The sequence below is a fragment of the Sebastes umbrosus genome, chromosome 18 (genome assembly GCF_015220745.1).
Source record: "Sebastes umbrosus isolate fSebUmb1 chromosome 18, fSebUmb1.pri, whole genome shotgun sequence".
Lineage (NCBI taxonomy): Eukaryota > Metazoa > Chordata > Actinopteri > Perciformes > Sebastidae > Sebastes > Sebastes umbrosus.
In genome coordinates, this window is record NC_051286.1 from 2,653,374 (window position 1) to 2,672,311 (window position 18,938).

The following is an 18,938-nucleotide window of genomic DNA, read 5'->3' on the forward strand; positions in this document are numbered from 1 at the left end:
TATAAAACATGTATATTCACAACTTGATGTTAAAGCTGTCAATTGATAACAAATATTTAATCACACATGTTTTATCTGTTCAAAATGTACCTTAAAGGGAGATTTTTCAAGTATTTAATACTCTTTATCAACAAGTATGCTCCTTTATGCAAATATATGTATATATTTATAATTGTGAATCAATTAACAACACAAAACAATGACAGATATTGTCCAGAAATCTCACTCAGGTACTGCATTTAGCATTAAAAAATATGCTCAAATCATAACATGGCAAAATGTGATCATCATAAAGTGGCATGTCTGTAAAGGGGAGACTCGTGGGTACCCATAGAACCCATTTACATTCACATATCTGGAGGTCAGAGGTCAAGAGACCCCTTTGAAAATGGCGATGCCAGTTTTTTGTCGCCAAAATTTAGCCCAACTTTTGAGCGTTATTTAATATTTTTGCCAATAAGCTAAGATGACGTGGTTGGTACCGATGGATTCATCAGGGTTTTAGTTTCATATGATGCCGGTTTCTTCACTCTATCTCTAAAACTCAACCCGCTACAGCAGCTCTTAAACATTTTTTGAAGTGCTTTGCTACTAAAAGTGAGTGTGTGACATCATCTCATTGTCTCTGTGTCTGCAGGACGTCTCCGGAGCTTCGCCCTACATCGACGCGAAGAACAACAAGATCCTGACCTTCATCACCTACATTGGCTGCGGCATCTCAGCCATCTTCTCCGCCGCCACGCTGCTCACCTACATCGCCTTCGAGTGAGTCACATGACATGCAGTCATCTGATGCGTTGTTAATATAATGATATTGACTAGAGCAGCTTTAACCAAGTGGCTATACAGAAACATGGAGACGTCACTGATGCTTTAGTTGTGGATATCGTTTAGGGAAACAAATTAAATATGTTGACAATCAACGCTTTGCCGATAAGTTCATTAAAACCTTTTTGTTATAATTCAGGTGGCGTATCAGGGAGAGGAGGGTAATATTCAGAGACAAAAACTCAGACTTTCAGGGATTAAAGTTGAAAATTTCCAAGAAAAAAACTCACAAATTTGCAAGATTATAAAGTTATGAATTTAAAAGAAAAAAAAAATATTTTCTTAGATTACAGTGGGTAATATATTTGAAAAAAAATCCAATATTTGCTAAATTAAAAAGTCATAGATTTATGAGAAAAAACTTGGATATATCCTTAGTTTAAAATGGAAAAATTTAAAAAAAAAAAAAATTTACAAAGTTATAAAATCTTAAATTTATGAGAAAACAAATTATATATTCTCTGAGATTAAAGTGGAAAATTTACAAGAGACAAAATAAAAAACTTGCAAGATTATAAAGTAATAAATTTACGAGAAAAAAAAGTAGATAGTCTGTGAGATAACAGTGGAGAATTTAGGAGAACATTTATTTTTTAATTTGCAAGATTAAAAAGTCATAAATTTATGAGAAAAACTTAGATATTTCCTTAGATCAGAGGGGAAAATTACGAAAAAAAAGAATCAAGCATTTGCGAGGTTATAAAATTATAAATTTATGAGAAAAAAACTTGGATATTTCCTTAGATCAAAGGGGGAAATTTACGAGAAAAAACTCACAAATTTGTGAGATTATAAAGTCATAAAGTTATGAGAAGAATACTTGGATATTTTCTGAGATTAAAGTGGAAAATTTACAAGAAAAAAATTTAATTTTTTAGATTTCAAAGTTGTAAATTTGGGAGAAAAAAACTAGGAAAATAGTCGAGTGTTAAACAAGGATCATGAAAGATAGGTTTTTTTTGTTAAGTAACCACGTTGCTTGTTTGCAAGTTTTCGAGTTTTTTTCTTGTAAATTTCTGAGTTTTTTATCAGAATGTACTGTAACCTTCTTCCCGTCTCCGTAACAGGTATTTTTAACCTACAGTGGCCCTGATACGCCGTCTTACTTTTCCGCCAAAACATATTTGCTGTTACAAATTAATAGTGTGAATTCTGCTTTTCCAGGCTGCACATAAGCAAACATACACGGCTGTCGTTCAGACACGTTGGCGTGTGTTTTATATTTTTATAATGTACGTGTCCACGAGGAGGCAAAGTCACGATTATCAAAACACATTGTAAAGAAAACAGGTTAAGACCCCGACGAACCAAACAGACCGAGAGAGAACTAGCAGCGATGAAGGCCGACGCTTCACGTCTCCTTGTCTTGGCCAAAACGTTGCACTTGAACACATCGTAAAGACGGTAGATTCAGTAGAAGATTATTTACGTCCCCCTACATCCTGTCCTTTCTGTGCCCTATCTTTTAGCTAACAGGGATGAAAAGCCAATTTATAAATGAATGCATGTCCGTATTTGACTTCCCTCAAAAAGCTCCTGAGGGAAACCAAACTTTGAAACTCTCTCAGCAGATCCATGTTGAGAAGCTTTTGGCAAGAAATGTAACCAACCAATTGGTCATGCGGTGAGAGTACGTGGCCGTGGATATGTGGAAGTGAAAATGAGCTCAAACCGCGGCAATAAAGTTGTCAGAAAAATCACATTTCAACCGCGTCTCTCTTCTCTTTATTCCTCTTTCCGTCCCACAGGAAACTACGACGTGACTACCCGTCCAAGATCCTGATGAACCTCAGCACGTCCTTGTTGTTCCTCAACATGGTCTTCCTATTGGACGGCTGGCTGGCCAGTCTGAAGACTCAATGGGTGTGCCTATCCGTGGCCATCTTCCTGCACTACTTCCTGCTGACCTCCTTCACCTGGATGGGGTTGGAGTCCATCCACATGTACATCGCTCTGGTCAAAGTCTTCAACACCTACATCCGCCGATACATCCTCAAGTTCTGCATCGTGGGATGGGGTGAGAGGCTTCAGGTTTCAGTTCAAGTGGAAACACTGAATGCAGTTTTAAGTGTCAGTTTGAATGCAAGGGCTGAGTGAAGCTGAAACGTGAACACTGATGTGAACCTCTGGATCGTGTGTTTTGTTGCAGGTCTTCCTGCAGTGTTGGTGGGGATTGTTGTTGCGGTGGATAAAAACTCGTACGGCTTGCAGGAGTACGGCAAAGGAGATGGATCCTCAGAGTTGTAAGTAATAAATAAATTAGGGTTGTCAATCGATTAAAATAGTTAATCATGATTAATCGCATTTAATCACATTTTGTATCTGTTCTAAATGTACCTTAAAGGGAGATTTGTCAAGTATTTAATCCTCTTATCAACATGGGAGTGGACAAATATGCTGCTTTATGCAAATGTGTGTATATATTTATTATTGGAAATCAATTAACAACACAAAACAATGACAGATATTGTCCAGAAACCCTCACAGGTACTGCATTTAGCATAAAACAACATGCTCTAATCATAACATGGCAAACTGCAGCCCAGCAGGCAACAACAGCTGTCAGTGTGTCAGTGTGCTGACTTGACTATGACTTGCCCCAAACTGCATGTGATTATCATAAAGTGGGCATGTCTGTAAAGGGGAGACTCGTGGGTACCCATAGAACCCATTTACATTCACTGATCTGGAGGTCAGAGGTCAAGGGACCCCTTTGAAAATGGACATGACGGGTTTTCCTCTTCACTCTAACTTTAAAACTGAGCCTGGTAACGGTGACTACGTCCACTTACATACAGTCTGTTGTATACTATAGTGTACAAATTGAATATGTTTGCTCAGCACAACAAGATTGGTTGATGCTTTTATTCACGGTGCAAAAGCTCAGAAAAAACAACCTTGTTCCCAAAGAAAATGACATCGCTTTTTTGCCACGTAATATTCTTGTTCTGTGTGAAAGTATTCATGACATAAAACCTGTACGAAAAAATTGATTGACGTGTGAATTGATCACATGAGAAAAACACCCCCCGGTGTAACGGCTTTAAGTTTTGGTCAGTGTTGTCTGTGTTGTTCCTTTATAGTCAGTTTCATAAGTTTAGTTCAACAAAATAGACATCCTTTATCCAAGCGTTATTAACCTTTAATACCAGGGCTGATTTACTGCAGAGGACTACAGTGCTGAATCAAAATCCGTCTAATAAAGTACTTCCATCGAGCCTACAGCGATGTAACGCTGTTGTTTCATTCACAAGATCAGGAAGTCCGTTTTAATCATTCCATTACTATGAAATTCTTTGTTTTGATCTGCTGTGTTAGTTGTCAGAGTTATTTGTGTCGTCTCTCCTCAGCTGCTGGATCCAGAACTCGGTGGTCTTTTACATCACCTGCGTCGTTTACTTCTGTCTGGTGTTTCTGCTGAACGTGGCCATGTTCATCGTGGTGATGCTGCAGATCTGCGGCCGCAACGGCAAGCGCAGCAACCGCACGCTGCGAGAGGAGGTAAACGCTCACTTCATCACGTTTCCACTGGGTCAAAGGAGTTTTCTCTGACTTGACTTGTGATACAAATGTCACTTTTACGCTTCGAGCAGTCTTTAAATCTGTTTATTAGACGGCTTTGTTGAATATTTGATTCTGATTGGTCAATCACAGCGTTCTGCCGTCTGTTATTTCTTTATAGCAGATCGCTGCTATGGATAGCAGACCGTTGCTATGGACGCGGTTATGATGTCGGACTCTGGCGGACCGCTTTGTGTCAAATTATTGATTTTTTAACGAAGTAGCCGTGTAATAAGCGGGATAATGTACAGCTAGCGGGTCTTTCGTGTCGGGGTGCGGCATCGCCCTGAAGGGGGTTCTTTCACAACAATGACCCGAACAGACTCCGACATCAGAACTGTGCCCATAGCAACGGTCTGCTATACATAGCAACGGTCTGCTATACATAGCAACCGTCTGCCATACATAGCAACGGTCTGCCATACATAGCAACCGTCTGCTATACATATCAACGGTCTGCTATGCATAGCAACAGTCTGTTATACATAGCAACGGTCTTCTATACATAGCAACCGTCTGCCATGCATAGCAACGGTCTGCTATGCATAGCAACGGTCTGCTATACATAGCAACGGTCTTCTATACATAGAAACAGTCTTCTATAAAGAAATAACAGACCGTCCGCCGTGATTACCCAATCAGAATCGAGTTTCAAGAACGCCGTGTAATAAATAAATACAAATGTCTCTTCTTCTTCTGCTGCGATCCAGGTTCTACGCAACCTGCGGAGCGTCATCAGCCTCACCTTTCTGCTGGGTATGACGTGGGGCTTCGCTCTGTTCGCCTGGGGGCCCGTCAGCCTGGCCTTCATGTACCTGTTCGCCATCTTCAACTCACTACAAGGTAAACCAGAGAGGCTGTGTTTGTGTGTTGTGTCCGGTGACACTGTGGAGAATAAAACATTATTAAAAACAGTGATTTTCTTTCTTTCTTCAGGTCTGTTCATATTTATCTTCCACTGTGCCATGAAAGAAAACGTCCAGAAGCAGTGGAGGAGATACCTCTGCTGTGGCCGATTCAGACTGTCGGACAACTCAGGTATCTGTTCCTCTGTTTGTTTATCTCGGGTCGATCATGTAGAGAACAGTAACGCTGATCTACGCCGTCGCCCTACAGGAGTCCTGTCAGATCTGTCTGCAGGTCTCCTGCCAGATTCCCACCACAGCAGAAAAAAAAGAGAAAAAAGGCACTTTATTAAAACATAAAACCTCAGTCAGCTCGGCTTTACAGCTAATGAAAACAGATAAAACCGAAGAGCAGGAAGTCCTCCAGGTGCTGCTGCATTCCTCTCTGTGTTCATACCAACAATTCCAGGTTGAGTTCACCCTGGTGTGAAAGCCTGTGAAATATGCATTTAGCCATAAATTCCTCTTAGAAACCAGGATCATAGAGGAAGAAAACACATGCATATGTAATGACTTCATACTTTTATGCATGTAATCATGCATGCATATTTTTAATTGAATCAACTTTACAGTAAACTACACAATATCCTTTACCTCCAATGATCCATGACAGTTTTTCCTCGCCAAAATTTAGCGTAAGTTCGGAGCGTTATTTAACCTCATTCACGACAAGCTAGTATGACATAGTTGGTACCGATGGATTCATCAGGTTTTATAGTTCCATAACATACCTAATAAAAATATCTAGCTTTTACTTTTAGGGGTGCTGAGATGACATTTAGAGTAGGGAGGGAAACAAGCAGCCAAATCAAAAACATCTGGAAGTTTATCTTTCAAATTCATCAAGATTCGTATTTGAATGTCTTTCCCTCGAGTGATGACAAACTTTGCAGGACGGTGGTCTTTATCTTAAATGTATTATTTATATTTGACTCCCCCGACATCATGCACATCTGTTCTGCATTATTAATTATCTATGACAGGATCTAAAAACAGGTGTATATTTTCGTGTAAAATAACTACCCGAAATGAATCTGGACTAGCTCCTCAACCGTGAGGCTTAGATGCGTATATTTGGTCTCTTTTGAAAGGTAAGAAGCTAAGGAATGTGAATAAAATGTAATGTAACTAAACTATTTTACCATGGAGATTCCAATGAAGATGCAATAAAGGAAAAAAATAAGGTTTTTCATCCTCGCCTGGTATAAAATCTTAATTTCAAAGGCACTATCACCATTAAAACCGAGATCCCATAGATAACGATGCAACTGAATGCATTGTACTACTTTTTACTACAACTATTAACATTTATAAAGATACACTCAGGCGCTCTCCATGTTGTGGTCATGTTTATTGTTTACATGTTGACTGTTTACTGGGAGTTTTACTTCATTGCAATGTATTTTTATTCAGCGTCAAATCCTAACAGAAGTTGTGTCGAGACGCTTTTCACATAGAGCAGGTCTAGAGCGTTCCATATAATCAATAAGGAGGTTGTTGGCTGATTGTTGTGTTTTGCTCCTCTGCTGCAGACTGGAGTAAGACGGCCACCAACAACACCAAGAAGGTGAGCTCAGACAACCTGGGCAAGAGTCTGTCCTCCAGCTCCTTCGGATCCAGCACCGCTAACTGGACCTCCAAAGCTAAAGCTACACTCAACCCCTTCAGCAAGAGACACAGCAACACAGGTGAGACTCACAAAAACAAGGAGGTGGATGATAAAGATGAATCACAAGACAGCAGCAGATTGACTTGTTTAGACTTCTTACAGCTTTGGGCTTTTTGTTTTTTATAGCTTTAATAATAGCCTACGTATTCCTGAAGTTCACGACTATATAAATCATTCCTTGATTTGTGAATAAAAAAAAAACATCTGATGTGCAATAATCATGTTTACATGCAGACTCAAACCTACTCTGTCCTGAAACAGAATCTGACTCCGGATTTATTTTTAGTTTGTTCAGGTTGGTACATTTTGTGGGTAAATTTTCAAAAAGCTAAAATAATTTTTAATACCTTCTGTGGACGCCTCGTTAGTTCAGATCTGAAAGTCACACAATAACACAATCAAACAAACCGATGGATGCAGCGGTAGACCGGCAACTCCCCTGTTCTGAGAGGTAGAATTACTGTTTTTGTGAATGGAGTCTGGTGGCTTTGAAGACGACGATGTAACGGCTTCAGTTCCCCGTCAGAAAGGGCTGTCTGACGGCGAAGTAAAGCGGCGAAAAATATTCTAAATATAGCGTACACTTAAACAGATTTTTTTTTTAGGTGTCTAAAATGCATTTTTCTGCTGCTCCCCTCCACGGCCGCTTTACCTTGTAAACACCTTGAGTACGCATTTTAGCCTTTTCATTTGTTCGCCACGCAAAGTTCTGCAGTTAGGTTCAGGAAAGAAAACCACTTAGTTAAGGTAAGGGAAAACCTCATGGTTGGGCTTAAAAGAAAAACGTAAAACACGTACAAAAACAACGTAACTCAACTACGGAAAACACGTCACAAACGTCTATAAAAAACATCGTCATTTGACAAACGTCACTAATGTAACTTACAAAACAAAACACGGGTCTCCTGGTTAAAAGTCCAGTGTTTGTTGGACCCATCCACCTCCCCTCCCGCCCACCATAAGTGGGCTTTCTCGCTCTTTATACTTATACTATACTTATAATTGCACGCTAAACGTCTTGCGCATTATCGTGGCATTTATACGCCTTTTCGTGCGAGCGGGCTGTCTCTTGAGATGCACACTTTGTTCCTTCCACCCCGACCTCCACATCACTCTACTTCCTCCTTTGTTCCTGACATACAGGAGTCATAATCAGACATATAAACGAGGTTTTCACCTCCTCTGCATTAAAGTAAACAACGAGTCTGCATGTAAACATGATTAATGTCCTTTTCCTGTGTAATTATTCACTGTTAGGTTCTGTAATATCTCCTCACATGTTGACGTCCATGTATGTACCTCTGTGTTTGGTGTGTAGAAAGCTCTTCCAACCAATAGCAAGAGTGGAGGGACCGACGGAGGTAAAGCTAAAGCTGATTGGCTAATTGATTTCCTTGCTTCCAGCGTCATGCGTTTCCCAAAATGTGTTGTGGTCAAAGCAGTTCTGGAGGCTCAAACTCAAACATTTACATTTTAGTAATCAGACGAGAAGAAAAGAAAAAAACTTGACGACTTTGCTGGCAGACATTTTGGGAAAGCAGCCACTGTGTGTTGTGATTGGCTGGTCACTGTGATATCATACAAGGTCACACTATCTTGTTTCCCAGCCTGAGGCGCACACTGAGTGGGAGGAGATGCGTTTTCGCACCCATTGACACACGACTAAAGCTACAACTCCACCCACCCAGAGTGCCCCGGGGTGCAAAAAACAAGCACGCCATGACAGACTGCATCCACGCTAACATCTGCCACGTTTAACTTGTTTGTTTGTAATGAAGAGCAGAGTAACAACAGGCTAACGCTGTGGTTCACATCAGTGTCAGAAACTGATGGAATAATCTGGGTTTGCTTATTAAAATTAACTCCAAATGTTGAGGATGACAAACAAACATGATTCTGAGTCCATGTCATAAACTCCCCTCGAGACCAAATCTGACGTTTAACATCTGTTCTCTAACTTACAGAGCAAGATAAAGTCGTTTTTAAACTGTTATTGCAATCATAATGTGAGTCCTTAAACTGGAACTGAAAGTAATCAAAGTGATCCGTGCAGGAGAGTAATGATCCTTCAACGGGCAGAACTAATAAATAAACTGATTTTAGAGTGTTTCCCTTAAAGAAAAAAACATGTTTTCTTAAGGTTTAATGGAGCTTTTCTTTCCTCTTAAAATGATTTAGGGCCTGTTCACACCTGGCATTAACAAGAGTCTTGGGTGATCCGATCGCAAGCCGACGTGTCAATATACACTCGTTACATGCATAGTGTCCTTTCAAAATAAACTTCTGTTTTCACAGGAAGTTAGGTTTAGATAACAACCATTTAGTAAAGGGTAGGAAACGGTTGTGGTTGACGTTAACTTCACTGACTAACGACTCACGTGATTGATGATACTTAACGACCTCACTGGACTGACAATACTAACGACTCACTGGACTGACGATACTAACGACTCACTGGACTGACAATACTAACGACTCACTGGACTGACGATACTAACGACTCACTGGACTGACAATACTAACGACTCACTGGACTGACGATACTAACGACTCACTGGACTGACGATACTAACGACCTCACTGGACTGACGATACTAACGACTCACTGGACTGACAATACTAACGACTCACATGACTGACGATACTAACGACTCACTGGACTGACGATACTAACGACTCACAGGACTGACGATACTAACGACTCACTGGACTGACGATACTAACGACTCACTGGACTGACGATAATAACGACTCACAGGACTGACGATACTAACGACTCACTGGACTGACGATACTAACGACTCACTGGACTGACGATACTAACGACTCACAGGACTGACGATACTAACGACTCACTGGACTGACGATACTAACGACTCACTGGACTGACGATACTAATGACTCACTGGACTGACGATACTAACGACTCACTGGACTGACGATACTAACGACTCACTGGACTGACGATACTAACGACTCACTGGACTGACGATACTAATGACTCACAGGACTGACGATACTAACGACTCACTGGACTGACGATACTAACGACTCACTGGACTGACGATACTAATGACTCACTGGACTGACGATACTAACGACCTCACTGGACTGATGTTACTAACGACCTCACTGGAATGACAATTCCATCGAGTCACGTGCCTAAAGACTGACGTGACAATATAAGTCAACATTACTTTTAGTTTCACACGGGACACCACCAGCGGTCTCCTGGTTCAAAGTCTTGTGTTTGTTTGATCTCAGTGTAGAGCTTTGAAAAACTCCTTGGTGTTTATACACAACACATTCGTGGTTAAAATTTTGGCATAATCACATATAAACACTTATTTTTTCCTAGCATCAACCTTTCAGAGCCTGAGGAGGCTGTCCAGTACACTCAAACGTGTTAAACAACCTCTGATGTTTTGACAGGACTTTGTTCTTTTATCCTTTTATGTTTTAATTTTTTGGGAAGTAATTTCCCTGAAGAGACCAAAACCAACAATGATTCAAATCAATTCATGCTGCTTTGTATGACGGTGCTTTCGGGCCATTGTAGATAAAAAAAATGAATAATTGTGGAGCCGAGGAAGGAGGGGTAATATTCCGAGAAAAGACTCAGAGATTTAAGTCATAAATATAAGAGAACAAACTCGGATATTCTGAGATTTAAGTGGCAAATTTACAAGAAAAACTCACAAATTTACGAGATTATAAAGTCAGAAATTTACAAGGAATAAACGCTACACAGAGAATACTTGTTAGTTTTGGTCTTTCCATTGGATGATAAAAAAATAGATTAATAATACATATAACTTCAGTATATTGTCAAGTTGGACAAATCATCAGAGCTCCTACGCCTCATCCTTTAAATGTTGAAAACAGCACCGTTGCCAAGTTCAGCCTTTAAACGCGGCGCCTCGTTCAGTAACCTTTGAAGTCTTCTCTCAGGCAACCTTCCCGTTATCAAAAACTTTGCCAAAGCACTCCGGTAGCTCAGCCAAAGACCTGCTGAATGATTCATGCATTGAGCTCTAACTGAGGCAGCTGTAGTAGTGAAGTGCAGGTTACCGTGTCCAGACAGGCTTCACATATCAGACACCTCCTCTGCATTCAGACTGCAGATGGTGAATTCCATTTATCAGCTCGCGGAGGTCATGAACGGAGACGTGGTCCAGACTGTAAAACTCATACACATCATGACAACATACTTACATATTTTCTGCACTTTCTACACTTCATAACGTCAAGTCAGAATGACAGTGGAAGACTTGCAGATCTGTATATATATAACAAATATCACAATATTTTTCACCAAATACCTCGATATTGCGACGATATTGTAGGGTTGACTATTGGTGCGTTCACAAAATATTTAGACAATAACATTTTTGATAACTTATCATCGTAATGCAACCTTTAAAACCAGGAAAGACAACATTTATGCCATATTACTATATTACGATATCCGAAATCTAAGACGATATCAAATCTCATATCACAATATTGATATAATATCGATATATTGCCCAGCCGGTGCGAGCAACCCCTTTTACATGACATATGACACATATTCATTTGATCCACTGTTTAAGGAACAATGTATAACAATTAGGGGAATGTATTGGCAGAAATGGAATATAATATTAATAAGTATGTTTTCTTTGGTGTATAATCAGCTGAAAGTAAGAATTGTTGTGTTTTCGTTAGCTTAGAATGAGACGTTTATATCTACATAGGGAGCGGGTCCTCTTCACGGAGTCCGCCATGTTTCTACAGTAGCCCAGAACGGACAAACCAAACCCTGTTAACTTTTCCTGCTTGGGCCGGAGTCGATAACGTTACTCGACCGGAGTTAGCCCTCGTCACCCAGCTGCCGGGAAACAAGACACAGGAAACTTAAGTTGGTCTTGAGGAGCTGCAGCATGTGTTTCTGCACAATGTACCTTCAATTTATAACCACTGATTAGTGCAGCTTTAAGGTCTAAAATGCATTTCAAAACAGTCATGTTTGTTTTTCCAATGATGTTGCCCCTCTCTTAGTAGGAAGTGTAACCTCACAGAAGATACTTTTACCAATTCCTGTAAAGTACGTGAACGGTTCCAGCGTATCACAGAATCAGATCGCAGCTTCCAATGGAAACAGACAACATAATAATATTCATATTATCTCATATAGAGCGTCGGTCTCTCATTGTATAGTTTCCAGATGTTTGAGGTCATAGCCAGAGGTTGACACTGCTTAAACCCAACTCCCCCCCTTCAGCTTCCATCTCTGTCCTAAAGCGCACTCTGTGCTGCATGTTGAGCAACACAACAACTCCTCCATTCCTCTTCTTGTTTAATTAGGCAGCGCTAGCAGGAATACACAGAGCAGTGATTGAGCTTTGGCTCAATTACATCCTGCTTTACAAAGCCACGCTGGATACCATCACGCTCATGATGGTACCAGAGGGCCGGCGCAGTATGTGCTTGATTTGGCCGTGTACGTTTTGCTTAATCGCTTTAACTCCGTTTCCGTAAGAATGTTCCGAAGGTGTAAAACTGTGAAGGCTGCTGGTGTTGATCCAAATCACATCGAAGAGATGTAATTAAAATGACATCACAATAAATCTCTGTTCACAGCTGCAACACCTGTAAAGACACTTTCCATAAATGGATGAACTCCCTTCATTAATAGCAGTGATTCTAGAAGTGCATCGGCGTTGAGTTGTAACAACACGTTCTCATCCCAACGCTTTGTAAGGACCCCTTGGCGTCACTTAGGGTAACCCAACGCGTCAAACTATGACGCTTAGGTTTAGGCAACAAAACCACCAGCCCGGTCTCACGGCAAAGCGTGTAATAGACCCTTTTAGTGTCAACGTCATGATGACGTCACGGTGTTAGCTGGAGGCATAACAAAGGAAAGACTGGAGGCTAACACTAGCCCAAGGAGTCTATATGACATTATTGCACATTTTCATCCATGCGTCATGGAAAGGAACGTTTTTTTTTGCCTGTCTGAAAAGTGTAACACGTTAAGTCCTCTAGTTTGTGTTGTAGTTTGTACTGAGTTGTTTAGAGTTGCCAGAAGGTGTTTATACTATATTACTGTTCGCTACATGATATAAATCATCTGCTTCACGATCTGGTTGTTGCTGGTCGTCTGTTGTTGGATTATGATGTTACACAATCATTTGTTTTCACCACTTCTCCCAGTAATGCCAGATGGCCTTATTCAAATTAGACGCAGAATAATCTTCAAACAAATAGAACCAATTGGTTTCAGTTAAAGAATCTGTTTCCAAACAGATCCTTCCAGGTTCTCGATATTTTCATTGGCGGCCTCGACAGAACAATGTGGCCGACCATGAAGCTTTGTACCTCACTGCATGTTAATTGAGTTCCACCCATCTTTCCATATGCTTCCCATCCTGTTCTCTGGAGTTTCGCCAAAACATATCAGCAGCTAAACCCACGACATTAGCTGAGAGATCCCAGGGTCCAAATAACATAATAATATCCAAACATAGCACTTTTTGTAGTTGTCTTCCGAGATCAGGTATGCACACATTTTGAAAAATGATCTCGGGATCAAGTGGAAAATGAAATCAAAATATGCCTTTATGAATGGGGCTGCTGTTGTGAAGCCTCGACATGACCCAGCATGGCTTCACTCGGCCTGGTTGTATTATTCGTTGGCTCTGTAACCCTGTGAAATCACAAGGCCCTGGGAGAGAAGACGCCAAACCAACAGACTTCATTTGGAAGAGAAAAAAAAGACCAGACCACAACCAGATTGCCTGGCATAAGATCCGATACCACCTCGACTAAAGCTGTAATACTGTCTCCACCACACACTGTGAGGGACAGCCTGAATGATTCTCACCCTTCCTTCTTAACAATTTAAGGGTTACTGCATCAAGTAATAATCCTTGTGTCCCTGTCTTTTTCTTTTGCTCCCTGGATGCAGATAAATGTTATTCCAACCAGACCAGCCCCAAGTGCGTCTCCTCGTGCTCTTCCTCCTCAGAGGTGGAGCCCAACTCCTCTTCCTCCTCGTCCTCCATCCTCCCCGTCAGCCAGATGATCGACAAGGTGAAAGGTTACTGCTCCACGCGCTCCGACAACTTCTACAAGAACATCATCATGTCCGACAGCTTCGCCAACAGCACCAGGTTCTAGAGCTGTCCTCAGTGTTCTGGAGGCAGACCTTCCGGAGCCTCCCCTCCCCCCCTGTGTTTTGGAATTGTTCTAGAAAATGTTGTTCAGCGACGGAGGAGGCTTCTGTTACAAAGGTTCCAGTATGAAGCGTAAGACCGGAACCTGCCTCGCTGTTCTGGAACTGCTCACATTGTTATTTAAGGCTTTGCTTTTGTTCTAGAACTGCCACCTTCTACAACACTCTAGAACCTTTTTGTGTTCTTGAAGTACTCCCTAACATTCTAGAACTCTCGGACAGCCTCAACTGCTGTTTTCTGGAACTGCTCCAATCATTCTAGAACTCTTTCCCGCAGCCTCAGCCAGAAAGGACGGATTTCAGAATTCTAACAGCCATTATCAAAACCCCTCCCAACATTCTTTCTGAGCAACATTCTAGAACCTTTCTGGCCCGTCACGGCAGTGGAAGGTGTTCTAGAATGTTCCGTTTTCCTCCCCACTGTCTCTCTAGAATGCCTGCATCCTTCCCGCCATCCTCGCTTGCCCCTGGAGCGTTGAATCAGAATCCCCGTTTCCATGTTTTGTGTTTGATCATGTACATTGTTAGCCGAAACGGGGGCCCAAGTTTTAACTGTAATTTAAATTGGACTGATTCAAGATTTGTTCTTTATATCAGGTCATCAAAATTCATAAAGAGCTGGTCGGTTTGTGTGACAGAATTGGGTAGTTCCGTCTTCCTCAGTACCAATGCAGCATGTTGTTCAGCTACATGATTTAAACCAGAGCTACCATCTTAATGCACTGTCTTTGCTTTATTTTTGCTAATCTCGAGAGAATCTGCCTTTTTATGCAACACGTTCAAAAGGAAGTCTGTGAACTTGCTGCAGCGAACATCCAGAGCCCAAGCTAAGAAGATCACGGACAAAGTCCCACATTATGGTTTCAAATCCCCGGGTCTCCTGGATAATTAGGGGTGTCTTATAGAGCTACACGGGGTGGTCAGAGAACGTTGATGCGATTCTACTGTATCAAAACAAATTACAGAATGGGCTGACCTCGCTGCCAGACTGTGTTACTAAGAGGAAATGAAAGGGAGCAGAGCAGAGAGGGGAGGGAGGTAGATAGAAAAAGAAAAGAAGTTAGTTTTGGTGTTTTTTAATACTGTGATGTTTGTTTGAACTGTCCCGTTTGTGCATGTGTGTGTGTGGAGCCATATACCATGTAAATATTGATGATCTATCTATTCTATGTGCCTTATTCTATAGTGTTATATAGTGTGTCCAGATGGTTGCTTTTGTTCATGCCTTCACAGGGTCCTGGAAGGGTCACCAGGACTGTACATACAAACCCAAACATTCTCCAGCTCCCCACGCTGTGTCGGCACTTTCCACCTCGGTGGGAAACAAGTCATGGAAAATCGTAGGATGGATGAAAGAAAACGGAATAGTTTGTCTTCCACCTGAAAGCTACAGACAAGTTGATCAATCTGCTTATTGGTGTAATTGTTCTGAATATCCCATTATAATGTATATTATCATGAAGCCAAAACGCCCAAGCATGTTGACACACATTTTGGATTTATATTGGAAATATTTCCATGTGGCAGATAAGACAATCATACCATGAGTCGGTGGTTGGCGGCGAATGGCAGCTGGCCACTGAAGCTCGGCACGGCAGCCAAAGTTTAGCAGTCATAAAAGCTGTCACACAGCGTGAGGAAAGAAGTTTGTGATCAGATATGATTTTTATATTCAGTAAATGGTAACAGCTTTGTTTTTACGATGGCAAAAAAAAAAAGTGCTACAACTTTTCAATGGAAAACATTCACTGTTCATCTGCCAGAGTGATACTATCACTTAAATGGTCAGGTCATCCAAATTACAAACTTTATGTTTTCCCCATGTGGTGTCTAGCCGTGGGCATAGTTTGGGTTTTATCCAGCTTGGCTTTGAGAACGCCCGCCACCACCCAAATATCGAAATACCCAAATACGATCGAGGCGGATAGAATTTCACTTGTGGTGCTTAATTATTCAAAAAATGGCATTTGAAGAACTCAACAGCAACATGTTTTTCCACAAACGATGTCCTGATTACTCAGGATGATCTGCAGAAAATAGTTCCCATTGGAATGTGTTGACAGCGAGGTCGGTGGATTATCCTGAGAAATAGTTTCTGGAAAAAGACACATCGCTGTCAAGTTTTCATGTTTTCATTATCTTTACACCACAAGTAAAATATTTACGTCAAGCGTACAGGAGTGGTGAAGTGTCTAAAAACCTCAGCAGGGAAAATAAGTCGTTGCTCGGCTTGATACCGCAAGCAGTGAGAATATCAGCTTTTATTTTTCTGATTTGGGGGAACTGACCCTTTAATGAAACCTAGTTTATGTACAGTGTTGTCTAAAGCAATGGGCCCAACCAGGAGCTCTTTTATTTCATCATTTATCCAAAATCATCCACGTTTGTTTAACAGATAATTAATTTATCGTGTCAATTTAGAAAATTTTATGGCGGCGATTTGTCCTTTGTTTTACTTTTTCCCTCCAAAATGTTGACGAATCATTCCAAAAGTTAACAGCACCAATGCAATGCAGCACGGTTTGCAGATATTTTGTTGAATAGATTTTGTTTTTTAAGAAAATGCATTCATCGTTTGTATTTTATTCGCCCACAGCTGAGCGTCTTCTTTATTCTTTCCTTTGTCTTTTTTTTTGTCAGCTTTTGAGCAAACCTGAAATGTTTACTGTGTTTACTATAATTTATTTTCTGGATGTACAGTTTCTCAGCCTCTTGTTTCATTTAGTTTAGTTCAACCAGACAATCATCTGTACTGGGAGGTGAAGCACGGAGACCTGTTTTTAGATGACTCATCAGCGTTGGCTAACCAGACTTCCTTTGTCCACACGGAGCCAACGGCGTTCAACACCAGAACGTTTACTGACTGTCGACCCTGGCCCCAGTTTGTCCTTTCTTTGCCCAGAGTGGTGGGGGTCGTATTATCGGGCTTTCAGAAAAAAAGCCCCAGAGACTGTGGGAGAAGAGGGGAGGCGTGTTTGGCGTAGCTCGGTTATTCTGTTACTCACTGTGCTGGGTTCAGACCCAGAGTGGAAACCAAAGACTGCTTAATATACGGCACTAAATGAAGATTAAATACCCTAAATTAAAAAGGTCTGTTATCATTTGGATAACATGGTATCTAATGTCAAACATGTTGATCTCTATTGTTATTGTTGGCACTGGTTCAGTGATAACAGATGTTTTAAACGCTGCCTGAACAGCAGGAGAAACAACATATAAATGATCTCCACCTAAAAGGAAGTTAGCCAAAACTAAATTCAACTATTTTTCTTTTTTATCCTCTATGGACCAGATCTATTTGATTAGGATTAGGCTGTGGATGAGTATTGTACCAGATATGTTCTGATGAGGATTGTAATTGATCTTGGCTTTGATTGTTTTGTATTATAATTCTTATTATTATTATTCTGTAAACTCTTTTCCTGCACCAGGTGATTATGTTGTTTCATGGTTTTGTCAGTGATGTTCTTATCTGGAAGCTCACTTCAGCATCTCAACATTAAAGGGAATTAAATTTGAATCAATCTTTATTGTCACAGTTTCACAGAGACGTGAAGTGAAGGTGGAAGCCATATATATATATATATATGAATATGAATATGGCATGCTATTTGAGCTTGTTGTTTGCCAAACCAGCCTCTCCATCATGATCCATTCTTTAGTTCAGGCTGTCAGTGACAGATGACTGTGGTTTGGCGACAATAACACGCTGTAATTCCCTCATCGATCATCCCACGACACCAATAACCATAAATAAAACCAATTAACGTGACTGAGTGAGGTGGAAGAAGTACTTAAAGGAGCAATATATAATATGTTTACTGTAATAAATCACCATGATATGTCATCAGAGATTAAGGAAACGTGCTAATTTGAAATGCTGGTTTCTCCAACAACAAGCCAGTATGTTCTTCTTTGAATTTACATTTTCGATGCAGAACGTCTGTTTTTTTTTGTTTTGGCCGGTGTGATCCCGCCCTGGGTTGCCAGATTTTAAACGAATTGGCAACGTAAACACAGCGTGCTGCAGCCATGGAAGCAAGCAGAAAACAACTGGATCAACAGAGATAAAGTTAATGTTACCATTACAAACTAAAAAGACTCAGCATCTTTTTAAAAAGCTACGTGAGCAGAATCACGCTGCAGCGCCGCGCTTCGAGGAATACACTGTGAGGAATAACGATGGTGATCTGTGTGAAAGGCCCATAACAAAGAGCTTATGAAATATGATGTTTTGTTAAAAATTTACCCACCAGTACAAGTAGTATAACTGAAATAATTAGTCGATCAATCAAAAATTAATTTGCGGCTATTTTGATAATCATTAAAGTCATTTTTCATGTGTGATGATTATTTTGCTGCTTTTTCCTTTTCTTAATAATTAATATATGTATATATACATAAGTGTATATATATATGTATAAATACATTAATCAGTAGGTTCATATTTGTTTTGCAAAAATAAATGTAGCCATTAATTAATTGATCAAATGTGACATAAATTAATACAGAGATAAATAAGTTTGGGAAATAAATGGGTGGTGAAATGCTAAGGGAAAATCATGCATGCATAAAAAAATAAACAAACAAACAAAGGAATAAATAAATAAATATATTCATTTGAAAATAAATATCAAATACATTTGAAAAATAAAGAAATAGACAAAGAAATTAATAAATACATTTCAAAATAAATATCAAATAAAGTTTAAAAATAAATGAAAAAATAAATAAATAAATGAAGAAAAAAAAC

At 40.3% G+C, this 18,938-nt stretch overlaps 1 protein-coding gene across 4 annotated transcripts in view; it reads left to right on the top strand.

The window, feature by feature from the left end:
* The window catches only part of adgrg6 (adhesion G protein-coupled receptor G6), an 84,736-nt gene extending 67,031 nt beyond the window's left edge, over nucleotides 1-17,705 (top strand). For all 4 annotated transcript variants that reach the window (XM_037750460.1, XM_037750458.1, XM_037750461.1 and 1 more), the window contains 8 exons: nucleotides 638-765; nucleotides 2,577-2,845; nucleotides 2,978-3,071; nucleotides 4,179-4,329; nucleotides 5,100-5,232; nucleotides 5,326-5,427; nucleotides 6,827-6,982; nucleotides 13,919-17,705. In XM_037750460.1, the coding sequence (XP_037606388.1) occupies nucleotides 638-765; nucleotides 2,577-2,845; nucleotides 2,978-3,071; nucleotides 4,179-4,329; nucleotides 5,100-5,232; nucleotides 5,326-5,427; nucleotides 6,827-6,982; nucleotides 13,919-14,130 (1,245 nt within the window). In that variant the 3' untranslated portion in view covers nucleotides 14,131-17,705. The remainder of the gene's footprint in view (nucleotides 1-637; nucleotides 766-2,576; nucleotides 2,846-2,977; nucleotides 3,072-4,178; nucleotides 4,330-5,099; nucleotides 5,233-5,325; nucleotides 5,428-6,826; nucleotides 6,983-13,918) is intronic.
* Nucleotides 17,706-18,938: the final 1,233 nt, after the last annotated feature.